Below are 17,643 nucleotides of genomic sequence, written 5' to 3'. Positions count from 1 at the left end.
ACTAAGTCAATAATTATTAAATAAATGCTGAACCTTTGACATTGGTTAGGTATAAAAAGTAATTTAGAAAATGAGTTTGGCCTATTAATCCCAAAAATATATATTTATAACAAAATTATAACATATAACGAAAACTCAGAACTTAATGAAAGAAGTTGAGCACATGGAGATTTGACTATATGTGGTACTATAACAGCTATAAATGTTTTAAAACATAATATTTGGTAAAGTAAATTACCTGGAATTGACAAAATGCTTCTTTTAATCGTTGATTTATTTGGTTGCAGGCTTGCAAAATAATACATCATGTCTTTTTTGCATTAAGGTGCTTGAACCCTGGTAATCGTTGCTTGCAGCTATATTTATACATGTTTTTGAAAGTAGACTTATGTTCACCAAGGGTACATTTATTTTATTTAAAATAGATAATACAGTTTATATTGTGGAACAGTTTTACAATTTATAATAATATGTAGATATATGTACAGTATGTATATAAGGATTCTTTAGTGAAGAAGAAGTTTGTTTGAAAAAGAAATAATTTGTAATGTTATAAATGTCTGTATTATCACTTTTGATATTATTAATGTGCCCTTGCTGAATAGAAAAGTAGTAATTTATTTCTTTCATGAATAAATAAATGCATACATAAATAATAAACACCCCAATCTTTTGAATCGTATCTGATGTCTGCTGCCTTGATGCAGTTAACCACTGTTTCTATGAATTTCTGCAGGTGGTCTCCTTACTGTCTATGTGTTTAAACTGGAGCTGGGCTCTGCTGTTCCTCTATATCGTTATTCACTAAGTGCCAGCGTACCTGCACCCTGGCAGGCATCATCGTCTACACACGGGGATGTGCCCTTCTTTCAGGTATGTTTGGCCTCACACAAACACATATAAACACACACACATAAACACCAAGATTGTGTCTAATAAACTGAAATGAATTTAGAATGCCTTTAAATTCTAGTTCCCTATCTGTCGGTCATTACGATTTATGTTGTAAATCGACATTATGGGGTCTTACTTGGGAGCCCAAATCCTCTCTGATTATATTATATTTTTATATTATATTTATTACAAAAATATCCAATGTTTTAAGCTAGCCACCTGTTTAAATTAACCTATTTATTTGATATCTTACTTATTTTTATACCTTTCTTTTTAGTGACCACCCAGGAAATGCAATTAATTTCCCAAAATGCTCTAATTAACATAATATAGCACTCAAACACAGATTCAAAATTGTATATTATTATTATTATTATTATGTTATGTTTACAATTACATTTATTTAAATGTACATTTTTAAAACAACTGTGGTGAACATTTGTGGGACTGTACATCAAAGACAAAACCTGTCGTATGGCTTCATTAAATATTTGGACAGTATTTAAATAGTCCATGTCAATACTAAAATATATTTTACATAGGCAAATATGTGGTGAAACTAATAATAACAGTATTCAGATTTTGTCTACTGATGAACTTAACTAATGAAATTCCTCATTTGCGTATCTGAATTGAATATCTTGCTATTCAATTCCTCTTCCTGTCATTCCAGTTCAACATCCTGTGAGCCTCGGTCAGTTCAATTCAGATTCACACTCAGTAATTGTTTTCGCCAGACCCTGACAAACACAAAAGCATTCACGCCTGCCAGTTTAATATTCTCCTTTATGCAAAGAAAAGAAACAATGCTGAGCACAAACAGTCGTGTGGAGAGACATCTGTGATGAGCCATTTTCTTGAAAACATAATTATGGCTAGCAAATGTGTTCTTCACATCGCTTAAATACTTTCAGTACACAGACAAAAGCCATTACCGCTCGCCTTGGTGAAAAAACAAAGCTTTCCATGTACACAGTCTATAGGGAGCCCTCAGAATCCCATCACCCTCAGAGGAGTTTGCGCAGCGTAGTGTCGTATCACCTCAGCGCACTTACAGCCCATTCCATCTGAGCTGACAAACACTAATGGATGTGTTGTCACGGTAACAGGCCTACAGCAGTCCCCATAGCAACTTCAGCATGCGGATGAGCGTGTGCGTGTCTCACGCGTATCACCCGCGGCCGCGCTGGATGCTGACTCTGCGCTCGTGTGATGCCAGCCGGCGCTGGAGATCAGAGTTTGACTTCTACGTGGCGTCGGTCGAGCAGCGGCACAGCAGGCGAGTGTGCAAAAACATGGGATGAAATAATTTTTTATTGCACCTCCATTGTGCAACATTTAACCTGTGTGACTCAGTGTCCCATTTCAACATAGCAACGTGTCTGGAAATGAGCTGGCATGACAGGAATCTGGTCTGTATTTTGGGCAGGAAGCTGTACTTCGCCCAGCACACGATCAGCCCGTACTCCAGTCGTGTGTGTGAGGGGCCGCCGGGGTGTGTGTTCAGCACGGGACCGGATGGACCCACTCAGGGCAGCTTCTACGCACCTCTGCCTGCAGGTACAGGCCTGGCTTTTGATGTATCTGAAGTTGTGTGTTTCATTTAAAGGGACAGCTCACCCAAAAATAAAAATGTACTAATAAAGTAATTTACTCACTCTAATGTTGTTCTAAACTTTTAGGTATTTCTTGAACAGAACAGAAAATATATTTTTAAGAAGGTTGGTTACCAAACATTTGCTGCTAGTCATTAATTTTCAAAGTATGAAAAAAATGAAAGAAACTCACACAGATTTGGAACGACTTGAGGGCAAATGATTCAATTCAATTTCAATTCAAGTTTATTTGTATAGCGCTTTTTACAATACAAATCGTTACAAAGCAACTTTACAGAAAATTACGTTTCTACAATATTTAGTAGTAGCTTAAGACGCAGTCAGCCAGAAGTTGAACATTATTAACATCAATTATTATATGATGCAATCACAATAATTGTTAGTTCTGTTTGTTGATTCAAGGTTAGCATCATCTGGGGTCCTCTGAGGGTCAGCATCATCTCTTCTCAGGTGTTCTGGATCCAGACTGGAGCTTGTGTAAATCCTAGTTACCCCGGGATGTAAATCCCGTGGCGAAACATAGAAACAAAATACAGACATCATTAGCATAGCTGCTGATCCAACAAAGTAAAATTAATGAGTTAAACCCAAGCTAAAGAATACGAATGCACATTTGATCAGATGCAACTACACTCACAATTCAAAAGATACATTATTCGAATGCTTGGCGAAAGAGATGCTTTTTTAATCTAGATTTAAACAGAGAGAGTGTGTCTGAACCCCGAACATTATCAGGAAGGCTATTCCAGAGTTTGGGAGCCAAATGTGAGAAAGCTCTACCTCCTTTAGTGGACTTTGCTATCCTAGGAACTACCAAAAGTCCAGCGTTTTGTGACCTTAGGGTGCGTGATGGGTTGTAGCGCAGTAGAAGGCTAGTTAGGTACGCTGGAGCTAAACCATTTAGGGCCTTATAGGTAAGTAATGATAATTTGATGATCAAATCTATCGGTAAAACTTTAGTATAGGGACCAATTCTCAATATTAACCAGCTCCTTATTAGCATGCCTGTTTTTAACCTATTGGCTGTTTATTAAAGCACATATGCTGCATGACCATGTTCTAAATCCCAAAGCCTACCCAATACCTAAACTTAACACCTAGCTTGCTAACTATTAATAAGCAGAAAATTAGGAGTTTGTTGAGGCGAAATTCGTAGTTAATGTTTTTTTAATAGCAATAATTGGACAAAAAGAATAAATAAAACAAATAAATCATACCTCAAAAGTATACTTTTGAAAACTGTTCTTGCAGATAATATAGTATTAATGAAACAATGAACACTTTCTGTAAGTATACTTTCTTTCGTTCACATTCATGATTATGTTACTCACAGAATTACACTTTAATAAATGTAATACAGTTTTGGTTTTGCTTTAAAGAATTAATTTATTTTGATGTGTTGACTAACATCATGAAGCACGTGTAAAGTACTTGATTATAACTCCAGTGTGATATTGAGTATTACATTTAATGTTTATATATTTCAAAAGTTAAAAATGAGTAATTACAAATACATTAAAAACTGAAAGAAATTACATTAAAAGTATATTTTACATTCAGCAGTTACACTTTAGCCATATTTCAAAAACAACAGAAGTAATTATAAAATAATATTTATCTATAAGACATTTTTAGTTAATGTTAAATATCATGCAGTGTCTAAAATCATTACATTCAGTTCACACTTCAATATATTCTTTTAAAGTACATTATTTCCATAATAAGTATGCTAAAGTGCGCTCATTTTTCACATGGGTCTACACCTTTTAATTGACCTTAATGTATCTACAGTACGTACAACTGAAGTTTATCCTTAATATATCTGTTTATGTAGTTTGGGCAATGGCTGGCTGACTAACATCAAGATTTTTGACCGAACTGTAAATACATGTAGAATGAAGTAATGATTCTGGTGCAGTAGCTGGCCATTTCTTTTCAGGTTTTCTTTTTTTTTTTTTTTTTTGCAGTCCTGTGGTGATAACAATTATCTTTAAAAGACCACAATGAAACTAGAATTATAGTTCTGTGGCTTTAGTCCAAGTTTATTAGATTTGAAGCCTGCTGATCTACTTCTAAAACTAACCAAATTATATTACAATTCATAAGAAGTATGGGGTTAGTCAGGTTTGTTAATATTTTTTTTAATGTGAAGTCTCTGTAACACTTATAGTACAGGGACCAATTCTCAGTATTAGCTAGTTTCTTATGCCTTTTATTAACATATTACATATAACATTTTGGGCTGTCCCAAAACAAAAGTGATTGAACAACATGTTACTTCTTGAACATACCCACATGCAATCTTTCTCATATAAACACTAAATGCTTCCTTTTCTGTCAGTTTGTCAGTTGTGCTTTAATTCTTTCATATGTCTACATCTTGCTCAGCTCCTGCCCAGGTTAAGATCTCCAGGACCTCCGGCTTTAACCCCTGCAGCGGAGGTCAGTGTGGGAAACCAGCCGTGCGTCCTCTAGTGGACACCGGAGCCATGGTGTTCGTGGTGTTCGGCATACTGGGCATCAACCGCACTCAGCGCTCAGACAACCATGTTATTGGAGACCTGGTGAGACACAATACAAACTCTTTACACTGAGTGCAGAAGAGAAGTCCCCTCATGAAAATGGATAATGGATTAATCATGGTCAACATCCAAATATATCATACCTCTGTATATCCTCAGAAGGCACAGGTTTTCATTTTGTGTTGCTTTTTGGACTCTCAAAGTCAGAGCATTGACTTGCATTTAAATTAAAAGCACATTTTCTTTTCTTTTTTTTCAATTTTTTTAAATTACCCCTTTAGGGAGAGAATCATAGAATCAAATCCCAATTGCTATACTGTGCTTCATAAATAGTTTTCCACAACTATGAACAACAAAAAATGCAAGGTGCCAAAACAACAACAAAAAAACTGCTGCAAGTCATTTCATGATATTTCGATCGACATCCTCATCCAATTCATGATTGAAACCTCAAACCTACTTTTTGGTACCTTTATGATTATACATAGATCTGTGTTACTCATGAGTGTCAAATATATGATCATCAGGCTTTTGTGGAACGTTTATTTGTTGATCTCTAAATCATCACTGTAATGCAATGCATGTTTGGGGCTACAGAGCTTTAATCATAGAAATATTTAATAATTTAAATATTGTATCAACGTACACATATTACTGTGAGATACATAATGACTACTGATCTTTATATGCATTTTATCAAATTAGTCTGTAGAACAGTTTACATTTACTTTTTTACAATACATACACCAAACTGCATATTTTAGCTAAGTTTAAGACTTAATAAATCTGAGTTGTTTTGTGCTCTTAAGTATGATGTCCATATTCTCTTATATCTTACTGTACGAATATAAAATATGATGCTCAAGAATCGAATCTTTCATATGTCGGACTTTAAAGGGTAATACTTTTACTTCCATCATCTCAGTTTTTAAAAAAAACCTCAGGATTGTTGATGTGGTCTCGGTCTGTTACTCTGTATATTGATTGTTTTCCTTTGAAGCTGTTTTATGAATGATTAATTTCATGATTATTGACCTTCCTCTCCCTCAAAGGGGAGTGTGATCTATGATCCAGACTTTGATGTTTTTAATGAGATCGGGAACTTGTGCAAGCTGTGCAAAGCCATCAGCGCCAACACCAAGCTGGTGAAGCCTGGTGGAGCTCAGTGTTTGCCTTCAGGTCAGGAGGAACCCTTTTAAATACAACTGTTATTAGATGATATTATTGATTTAAGTGCATTGACACCAGATGAGAGATGAGAAGAAAATATGAACTGAATAGAGCTGGATAATGACACTAACTTTACAACATTACAACATTAAACTGTTTTGTTAATGTGAAGCTGCTTAGAAATGATCTGTCTTGTATAAAGCATTGGCTCTCAGTTGGTCACGTTGTGTTTCTCTTCTGCAGGTAACAGCCTCTCATCCATCCTGCCGTTACTCCATCCTGAATGTCACTCTCTTCCGGAGCCCAATCTCTTGCCTGGCCAGCTATCCCATGGTGCAGTGGGCATGCAGAGCGGTAGAGTGCACTGGATCTCTATGGCTTTTGAATCAGTGAGTTCATTGCTGTATTTCAGTAGTTGGCACAAATGTGTCGTTGTGTCATAGGAAATGCTTTTATGGTGCTGTTTTCACCCTTTGTGCGAGTGTGACGGCACCAAAAATAGCTTCATTACTTAACTTCTTACACAAGGTTGTTATGCATTTTTATTAGGGCTGTCAATTTAATGGATTTATTTGCATGTAAAAAACAAAAACATGTTAAAACGATTAATGCATTTAAAGCACCCGCACCGGCCCAGATCTGTACATTATCTTACATTGCATGCAGTTGATGGTGAACATGATGCAGGACGACTGACTGCACGTACTTGCCGCTAAAATAAAAAATATGATGGCAAAAATTAGTTTTTGACTTTGTGTTTAGCAATATCACACAAGCAAGAGTGCTGTTTTTCCCCGAATATTTGCACGATTTCAAATGTAAGATTGATTTTATAGAACAGTGCAGTAAACAAGATGTTAATATTGGGTTTTAGACACGCGAGACTGTTGTGCATCTATGAGCAGCACAAAGTGCTGTTCACTCATTAGGATGTGAATTTTGATGTGAAAAAAAAGGCTTTATTAATTTCTGGCTTAAGAAGAAAAAAAAATGAAAAAAAAAAGAGTTGAAAATATATGGCTATTTATGGCTATATTTATATATAGTTAAAAATGTCTCAACTAGCAGAATACAACAATCATATTGTTTCAGGTAGAGACTAAACAATAGTAAATATGTGTAAACAGTATATACACATGCAGATTTTAGGCCATGTTTTGGTTTGTAGCTTTACTAAACAAATATTAAATCATAGATGACATATATTTATTTAGAGAAGGTCTTCTTGGTTCAAACACAGATTCAAACAGATTTGTTATGCCCTTATGGAGCATTATAGCCTTAATATGTGTGTACATTGAAAGCATTTTTTTAATGTCTATTCAGTATTTAATGCTTTTCTCATCTAAAAGGGAAAATAATTTGAATGTTATTTTTTGGGGGGTGGATTCCTCAGCCAAAACACCTAATCATGCAATGTTTAACGTTTAAATTAATGTTCAATTACTTGACAGCCTTATTTTTATATAAGGGTCCTTCACTGTCTCTGTGTTTCAGACCACCTACAAGGGGAAGTCTTCGTTTCAGACTCACTCTGATTTCCTCCAATGGGAGAGTTTCCTGCAGAAGCAGCTCGCATCACTCCCAGCATCCTCGGCTCTGAGACGAGGCTTCCAGACCTGCCAACACTGGAAGCAGATCTTCATGGAAATTATAGGCAAGAGAGCAAAAATAGAACGTGGCAAAGACAGAAAGGAGCTTTGATAAATATGGCCCTGCTTGAATAAATGAGCAATTTAAGAGCGATTAGTCTGAGGCGCAGACGTCATTAACACGAGTGCTCATTAACTTCTCTCTCAACAACTGACAATAATGAATCTGCAGTCAGATTCTCTATTTATATCTCATTAACCTCTCTGAACTGCTCTTTCTGCGCTGCCCTGTGTCTGCAGGTGTGGAGAGCGCCCTCTACAGTCTGCTGCTGTCACTTGCCATTTGCATCGCATCAGTAGCTGTGTTTACTGCTCATCTGCTGCTGCTGCTGCCAATCCTGCTGAGCATTCTGGGTAAGTCATGCCTGAACAAAATATTAACTATATGTGTTACAACTTTTGTTTATTTTTGTCAGTTCTTTTTGAGTGAATCTCCGCTATTATTTCCATCCTAAAAAAAAAAAAAAGTGCACAAAGAAAATTTTTACTATGAACAAATTTAGGCTTATTTTATTTTACAGTCATTTAAATTTGTATGCAAAGTAATATTATTTTAATTTTAACTAATTGATTTTATCCCAAAAGGAACATTATTGTGGTTCCAAAAAAATTATTTTATTTTAAATTTATTTTAAATATATATATATATATATATATATATATATATATATATACTGTTCTATATATATATATATATATATATATACTGTTCTATATATATATATATATATATATATAGATTTTTTTTTTCAGCTTTATTTAAAATATATATTTTTTATAGTTTTATTTAACATAAACATTTGTACTGAAATAAATTATGTTATAAATATAGTAAAATACTGCCTCTATGTTGGTGTTGCTTATTTTAACTAAAACTATTAAAAACAATTTTTTAAATAAAGCTGAAAAAATAAATTATATATATATATATATATATATATATATATATATATATATATATATATATATATATATATATATATATATATATATATATATATATATATATATATATATTACGACCTTTCCAAAACAATACAAATCTTAAAAATAAGTACTCAAATTACTAAAAGCAAAACATAAATAAATTAAAGCTAAATAGAAATATAAAAAATAAAAACGAATAAAATGACAAAAGCAAATAACAAAATTACTTTCATATGAAAACTGAAAATATTAAAACGCACATTCTATATATATATATATATATATATATATATATACATAGATATATATAGACGCACACACAATGGACAACATTTGGATATATTACAACAATAAAATAAAAAAGGTCTTTATAATGGGTTTAATATTTCTTTGGGTAATTATGTAATTTTATTTTTGCATGGAATGTGACCTGGACATGCTAATGTGTTATTGACTCTGTAACCCTTGAAATATTTTACCACCATTTATTACGGGCAACTAATTTTCCTGTAAGACACCTAAATGCAGCGTCTCCCTTTGGACGGTAGCATCAAATGCCTGCTTCAGCCTTTCTGTTGAATTTAATTGACTCGTGTAATATGTACTGACGGTAAAAATCATTGTGTTTGAAATGTGCGGCTCTGTTCCCATCTCATTTATATGTTAATACAATATGCCAGACATGAGCGTGATTTAACTCGCTTTCAATCGGGAATATTATCACCACAAGTGATTACTCAGACTGAACGAATACACAAATGATGAGAAATGAGAAGAGACTGTGAACATCATCCCACTCCTACGTGCCCAACTAAAGAAGGAAATAGATTTCAAAAATGTGAAATGATGCTTGAATTCAAGTAGGGCAAGGAATAATAATAATAATGGTAAAAAGCATGACTCTTGGCAGGTATGGTGTGTCTGGTGGTGGCGGTGATGTATTGGCTGGGATGGGAGATGGGTGCAGTCGAAGCCATCTCTCTCTCCATACTGGTGGGCTCTTCGGTGGACTATTGTCTTCATCTAGTGGAAGGATATTTACTGGCTGGGGACGCTGACACCTCAGGACTGGCTAATCACAGTTCGGTATGATTTACATTTATCCAGCTCTCGTAGCGTTGAAATGAAACGATAGTTCCTGACTGTTTTCAGGATGTGTTCACATCCCACTTCATTGGTTGTGTTTTGGGCTTGTGACACCAGAGTTTTGTTGGATCCCAGGTAGGGACATCATTTAATCTGTCGGACGCTGGGGTTTTCTTCCAGCTTTGTGCCCTAGAGCGAGACACTGAGTGCTGGGACGTTACAGGGAACTCATTTAAACCGGCCTGCCCTGGATAAAACAGCATCTCCTAAATAAAATACATGCTCTCACTTGTATGCATCAGGTATCTTTTTTATATGGCAGAGAAGCCCTGTATAAATAATGGATTATAATGGTTGATATATTATAATACATATATAATACAATGCTTTTCATGGCTATAATTAAATTATTTTAATTAAAACTGTTGAAGGACACGTGTAACTTAAGGTGTGTTTAATAATGGATTATAATGGTATTCTTGATGCAGTATATTATAACACATTATTAATTCATAATTTGTAATCATTAGATCTATAGCTCACGTGTGTGTGATGTTAATGAAGGGATTTTATTTGATTATTTTTGTTAATGATAATGAAGACAAGGCAAGTGCCAGTAATTAAAAGATTTTGATTAAAACTGTTGAAGGAAACATAATGAGGGCGGTAATATCACAGCTAGATACTAACTTAAGGTGTGTTTAATAATGGATTATAATAGTGTTCTTGATGCATTAATGATATTTGTTTTGTTTTTTTATCAAATGTCAATATATTATTTAATACATTATACATTTTTATTAGATTATTTCTGTCAGATAGATTATATATTTGATTTTTATATAGTCTTAGTTTAGATGGATCTAAAATAGACCAAATCCAAACTTAAGTTTCTTTTTAAATTACGTATTATATATTATGTTTGTTTATTTTTAACCATTATCATCCATAGATTTTCTATTTATTTACGTTTATCTTCTGTAAGTATGAAACTGTGTAAACATGAGCAGCCCAGACAGCAAGAAGTTTCGGCCCAGATCCGGCCCACATCTGGTCCACATGATACGGGCCGGATCTGGGCCGAAACTGCTTGCTGTCTGGGAGTAATTCTCTCTGACTGCAGCGTAACGGAGAAAACCTGCTGCTTCTGAGCACACATCCAGTGAGGAGGAAAAATTTAGGCATACTGATGATTTGCCAAAACTCGCTACAGATGAACTGTAAACATCACGTGCGATTCACACTTCTTAATTTAGTAGATCTACCAGACAAAAAACAAACCCCCGAAGTGAGAGTAGCGAAACAGAAAGTTTCGTTTTTCATGCGAGGTGAATGTTAACATGAGTTTTCACGAGTCATTCCCTCTGCTTCGGCTTGCAGGAGTCCTCCATCAAACGGCAGACACGGACCCTTGAAGCAGCCGATCACGTGGGCGTGGCTATAGTTTCCAGTGCCGTGACGACGGTGATTTCAACCGTTCCACTCTTTTTTTGTGTCATCGTGCCTTTCGCCAAATTCGGTCAGATTGTGGCCATCAACACGGCCATTTCCATCGGCTTCACGCTCACCGTCACGACCGCGCTACTGGCCACGATGGGACCCGGTGACTTCAGCCGTCCTCCCAGAGCCGTGCTCAAAGCCGCTCTGCTGGTCCTGATCGTGGGGGTCTGTGGAGGGGTGCTGTGGTGGACCGGGTCACAGTTCGCTCCGGACGCACTGATCTGAATCGAAGAACCTGGTGGATTTCAGGAGAGTGACTGTGTGATTATTTTAGACGACATGTGTGAACTCTTTGGCAAGCAAGTTTGGGAAAATGCATTATTTAACATACAGTGGTGGCCCAAAATATTAAAACACTAGTATTTTCACCAGGTTTTAAGTCAGTTATTTCTTTCTTTTTCTGTAGTGTGTCAGTAGGAAATATCAGTTTACAGTACATTGCAGACAGAAAATATTTTTTACTGACACACTACAGCAAAAGATAGAAATAACTGATTTAAAGGGTCATATGATGCTTTTTAAGGATCATTATTGTTTGTATTTGGTGTAATAGAATATGTTGACATGCTTTAATGTTCAAAAAACACATTAATTTTCAAATACTGTACATTATTGTAGGTCCTCTATGCCTCTATGTCTCTCTCAAACACGTTTTTTTCTACAAAGTCCCTCCTTCTGACAAGTGCAGTCTGCTCTGATTGGCCAACTGACCCAGTGCATTGTGATTGGCCGAACACTGCAAGCACTCGTTGGAAATGTAACGCCCCTTTCCATAATCGCAAGCTTCTTCTTTCAAAATAAATGTAAAGACAGTTAATAATATCCTTAGTTTTACAATCACTTTAAGACAACTGACTCCCCTGTGATGTCTCTCTCTCCTTCTCTCTCACACACACACATGTGACACGTAAAAACTCTGCATTTGAACAGTCAATAGCAAATACTTAAACTTATAACAAAACATTCTTACAGCAGCTGATTCAGAAGCAGTAGATTGTCATAGAAAAGTCAGAATGACCTCCTCTCCTACAGTAGGTTCACAAAACCTTTGTCCATAAAATGTTTTGCTGTTCTGTTGTAAGTAATCTTTAAGATTCCTAAATGCATCTACTTTCGTAAGGCCAAATAAAGTGCCTTTGCTTTCTCCTAGAAACATCAGCATCTCCCTGACATGACTGCTTCAACACTAACTGAAACCACTCCTCCTTTCTTTGCATGACCATATTAGGCAAATATTTCCACATAGTGACATAAACACGTGGGGGTGTGTCTGAATGAGGTGTTTTAGGAGGGCGTGGCAGAGTCTTAACTTTGATAAAGAATATCTCTTTGGATTTGAGACTTTAGTCTTTGCAACTTTACAGATCTTCTTTAAGCACCAAGAGCTTGTTACACTCCAAAGAGAAAAAAACTATTTTAATTGCATCATATGACACCTTTAAAACTATTTTAGTTGCAGAAAATAGTAGTGTTCTAATAATTTTGGCCACCACTGTAAATGGCACACTGTTAGAAAATAAGAAACCCTAAATATATGAATACTTTACAGTCTGCATGAAGGTAGTAGATGTGGGAAATGATGTCGCAAATATTTAGATAATTAACTATCCAGGATTGCTCTGTCAGGGACTTGTGTTTAATGTTAATGTATGACTAAAAGTGTTGACTATTCCTCAGTGTTTTGTATTTTTTTTCAACACCTGGACTGGAGTGGTTCAGAGGGTCGTGAGGACGTGTCTACTTTCGATTCAAGCGTGATGAGGCCCTGACGTCTCAGAAGAGGAGGACATGAATTCTGTGAATTCATATCGTTCATGACGGCGGTACAACACTGGAGGAGAACGAACCTGTAAGATGAAGCTACGTTTGAAGGATCGTGTGACAGAGCTGGTTAACTATTAGAATAAAAAAATAGTTAACTATTTGATTTCCGAATCTAGAAGTCCTACTAAGTCAACATGAAATGGCATTCATAATCTATTTTACTTTTGCAAAGTGACATTTTTTAGTGAAACAGGATATTTGATTTAAGCAACCCAAAATCCAAAACTTTTTAGTAAATTAATACATGATTTGTAGAATTTTTTTTTACAAAGAGTAATGATGGTCTATCCCTAACAAGATCACACAAATTCCCTACAAGACTGTCATTTTTAAATCTGGAATTGATTAGTAAAAAGTCATGTTCACCATCCTCCACCATTCACCATGTCTTCAAAGGTTGCTCAATACTTAGCAAATTGGCTATTGTTCAACATTAACCAAAAGTCTGCACAGCCTTGGTTACATCAGATGAAGAGGAAGAGAAAAGAAACAGTAACTATTACACTGTTTCTAAAATAAAACTGAAATAAATATATTATATACTATATATTAAATAACTTTCAGTTACCTTGTCAAGTAACTGAAAACAAGTGGAAGTACTAAAATTACTAGAACAAAAACTGAAATAAATTTAAATTAAAACTACAAAAGAAAAAAAAAGACAAACACTTAAAATTAATAAGATATTAAACAAAATATATAAAACGGATCGTTTTAAATTAAAATAAAATTTAATTGAAAATGTTAATAATATAATAGTGTATACATACTACATTATTAATACTAATATATATATATATAATATATATATATATATATATATATATATATATTAATATATATATATATAATATATATATATATATATATATATATATATATATATATATATATATATATATATATATATATATATAATAATTATAATTATTTATTTTTTTTGACGATAGGAAAAAATCTTGGTAGGAAAAAAAAATGAATAAAATGTTTAAAGTTATGGAAAAAGAATATGAAAGTTAGCCCCAACCTCTTCATCAGAGGGACTAAGCAGATCATATGAAAAAGTATGTATGAGCAAAAACATACAAAGCTGCTGGAAATTCCCCAAATGTAATGTTCTTTAATGTTTAATGTTCTTTACGAGTATTCTTTGTAATTACATGCTCAATAACAGCACACGCTAGGAAAATAGGAGCTATTTCTGATTTCATGTTGACTTTAAAAAACACAAAAGCCAACATTTCCCTACCTTCATGGAAGAGGCTACTGTAATGTTTGGTTTTGTCCAAAACCACTGAAGAGGTTTAAAGTACAGATCATACTGCTAATGCACTTAGTTGTATATAAAAACATGTGAAAAAGAGTTGTTCTTTGTCTGTGAAATGTTAAGGTTATTGTCTGGATTTTATAAGATAAAAGTGTAAAATCTTGGTGAATTTCATGTTGGCTTTTGTAAGATTCTGGTGAAACAAATATTGAGTTCTACAGAGTGATGTTGTGTTTCTGATGTGGTTTGTTAAATTCCCAGTGAAACCCACTCTTTGCGTTTGTTTTCCTGCACACCAAACGGATCCACTTAACTCTGTCTGTCTTCATCTTTTTTGATTGTTGCCATTTATCTCTGTTTCAAAACATATACACACACAAAGTTACAATGATCACAGGCGACCTTCATTTTGACCCTCAACCAGCAGTCTGGAAATAATACATATACTTCAGCAGCAATCCACAGACTCTCGCTGTCCTCCCAAAAGCTCTCCGCTGCACTCCAGTGCCCTCCGCACGCAGGATTTCAGCTCGCCTTCACAGCTCTAGCTGCTTTCCTTCTTCTGATAAATTCACACATTAACAGGTGCACACAATACATGCTGGCATCAGTGGGTGAAATGTTCACGGAAGAAAAATAAAATCCAGTTAATTCATTTACATTTCAATTAATTATTAATTTTCATTTTTGCTCCTTAAAGTGAGTGCGTTCTTTTCTTTGATCCACTTTAAATGTTGACTAGTGTATATATATATTTCTTGACAGTTAAGGCAAGATTCAACCCAAAATGGCTTACTGACAGAGATTGTATACCTCAGTTATAAAATTTAGTTATAAAATTGAGTTTATATATATATATATATATATATATATATATATAGAATTTATTTTTTAAATATATTTTAACTATACTTAATGTGCACATTTTCATTGGTAAGTGTTTTCTCACCAACATCAAAATTTTCAAAGCACTTGCTTGACTTTATTTAGCTCTTCCCATCAATTCAGCTTAATTTTTAATGTTGGAAATGGTAGAAAGGCATGAATAATGCACTGTGGTGACCATTCATAATTGATGATCTGTTATATAGCAAATTCAATACTGATATGTGGTTTATTTAGAAATCCACAGTCATCAATACGAGCAGGAGAGCAAAAGTCCATCATCAATGTGAGCTAAAGACCTTGAAACCATCAGCGACTAATGAAACGCCTTTAATACATGTAGGTTATATCAGAAAAAAGAAATCACAGAAAGAATCCAAATTACATGACAGAGCACTTTGCCTTGAATGTGCTCGATCATAGTTTTAACTGCTGTAACTTAATTGGTATATTTGGGCTTTTATTCAATTAATTAAATGGTCAGTCAATAGTTCCTGAGTCTACAAGACAAAATGTGACATGAAGCATTTCAAAATGGAAATTACATTTTATGAAATAGATGCACTTGTTAACACTATGTGCAATACATAGGTGAAAATTAGCTATACAATATAAATAAATTGCATCTTTTGTCTGCAATTATACATAGCCTTAGTTCTCCAAGTTGTCTATGGTTTAGTGTACTTTTGAATACATTAATACATATTTACATACATACATATGATAAAATGCATAAACATGTACCAAGTCTTGTGTGGGAAGGCCAGTCAGGGTGAATAAATGCTGAGATAACGTGCTAAAACAGATCATTTGAAGCCCGCGTTCACCCACAAAACACTATTTCTAACAAGAAATAACACTGGCATTAAAAACATTAATAATGCTTAGGAGGATGTGCTTCGATTAGCAAAATGTACAAGTGCTCCACTACTCTTAAAAAGCTGTGCTAGGAAGCATATTCAAATACAGAGATGCTAAACTCAGTATCTTAAACACAAAAATAAAATCCTTTTTGAAGAACTATAATAGAAGTTAGTCGATCTTGAGCATGAGGGTAATGCTAGCTTGCAAGATCGTATATCGAGCAACTTGTTTGGTCACAGCACTCGTGGCTTGAGGTGAACTCATTCAAGGTTCAGATGGAAGCCATTGTCTAAAACCTTTTAAAACCCCAAAATGTGTTCTTTAAATCCCATAATCCTCATCACTTTCCTTCCTGGATCTCACACATCCAAGTCAAACAGTAACCTGCAACGATTAAAATCTAGCGGCTTGGAATGAATCAGTGGGTAACAACAATCAGATATCCTGAACCTGAGATTTAAAAGAGCTTTAGGTAAATCCACAAAGGCAAACAGGTGTGAAATGATATCATATGATGAAAAGAACAGTTGAGACAGAGGAGACCAAGTTAACAGCCTTTGAAGGAGTTCTGCAGGAGACGGAAAGTGAGAGAGGTAGGGAGCAGCACACTTCACAGGGATGATCCTGGAAATGGAGGGCGCTAACACTTCAGATCAAATGATCAACCCCGGAGATCATGCTCCACACAGATTTGACATCAAACACGCTCTTTTCCCAACTGACACTGAAAATCAATGGAGAAAGAGCGACTGAAAGAACTGGGGCGCAGGACTCATTTGATATAGCACCGTCCCACCGCTCTCCCACATGCTGAGGTACATTATTGGTACAAATTAACATTTTACAGTTTTCCCATAGTCAGCGGTGTAAAAGTAACATCTACCCAGCAATAGGACATCTGAGGACTGACAAAAAGTACAATCCTTTCAGGTATTAACTCAAAATTGTATTGAAAACGAGACAAGCAAATAATTAACTCAAAAGGTTTTATGTCTTGAAGAGATAATTCACCCAAAACTGAAGATCTGGCCATCATTTACTCAACCACAAATGACATTGTTACGTTCTTTCTTCTGCAGAACACACACAGAACCCTAACCCTAACCCTAACCCTAACCTTCGTCCATATAACAAATTTCAATAGGGTCCATTATATTGATTTGGAGTCACTGTATGGACAAAAACATTCTTGCAAATGGCTTCTTTTGTGTTTCACAGAAGAAAGTAAGTCATTTACTCAAATTTGAAGTAAATGATGACAGAATCTTTGGCTGAACTACCCCCTTAAGATCATGTCTAATAATAAAAAAAAATTGTAACATTGATTACCCTGACTGAGGTCCTTATGCTAGTGATGCTAGTTTTGCGAACAACTTTCAGTCATGGACTGCAAGGAAAGAGCCTGAAAAAGAAAAAAAAGAATACAGCTGTAGGAT

General features: G+C 34.8%; 1 protein-coding gene across 1 annotated transcript in view; it reads left to right on the top strand.

The window, feature by feature from the left end:
* LOC113107434 (protein dispatched homolog 3-like) overlaps nucleotides 1–11,750 on the top strand; it is a 57,156-nt gene extending 45,406 nt beyond the window's left edge. Inside the window, exons 12-21 of the mRNA XM_026269934.1 lie at nucleotides 737–873; nucleotides 2,004–2,173; nucleotides 2,324–2,454; nucleotides 4,899–5,074; nucleotides 6,085–6,211; nucleotides 6,446–6,591; nucleotides 7,700–7,859; nucleotides 8,095–8,208; nucleotides 9,692–9,867; nucleotides 11,248–11,750. Coding sequence (XP_026125719.1) covers nucleotides 737–873; nucleotides 2,004–2,173; nucleotides 2,324–2,454; nucleotides 4,899–5,074; nucleotides 6,085–6,211; nucleotides 6,446–6,591; nucleotides 7,700–7,859; nucleotides 8,095–8,208; nucleotides 9,692–9,867; nucleotides 11,248–11,592 — 1,682 coding nt within the window. The 3' untranslated portion in view covers nucleotides 11,593–11,750. The remainder of the gene's footprint in view (nucleotides 1–736; nucleotides 874–2,003; nucleotides 2,174–2,323; nucleotides 2,455–4,898; nucleotides 5,075–6,084; nucleotides 6,212–6,445; nucleotides 6,592–7,699; nucleotides 7,860–8,094; nucleotides 8,209–9,691; nucleotides 9,868–11,247) is intronic.
* Nucleotides 11,751–17,643: the final 5,893 nt, after the last annotated feature.

Source organism: Carassius auratus, chromosome 8 (assembly GCF_003368295.1).
Source record: "Carassius auratus strain Wakin chromosome 8, ASM336829v1, whole genome shotgun sequence".
Lineage (NCBI taxonomy): Eukaryota > Metazoa > Chordata > Actinopteri > Cypriniformes > Cyprinidae > Carassius > Carassius auratus.
The sequence above is the reverse complement of the archived record's forward strand: the minus strand, read 5'-3'. Positions and strand labels throughout refer to the sequence as shown.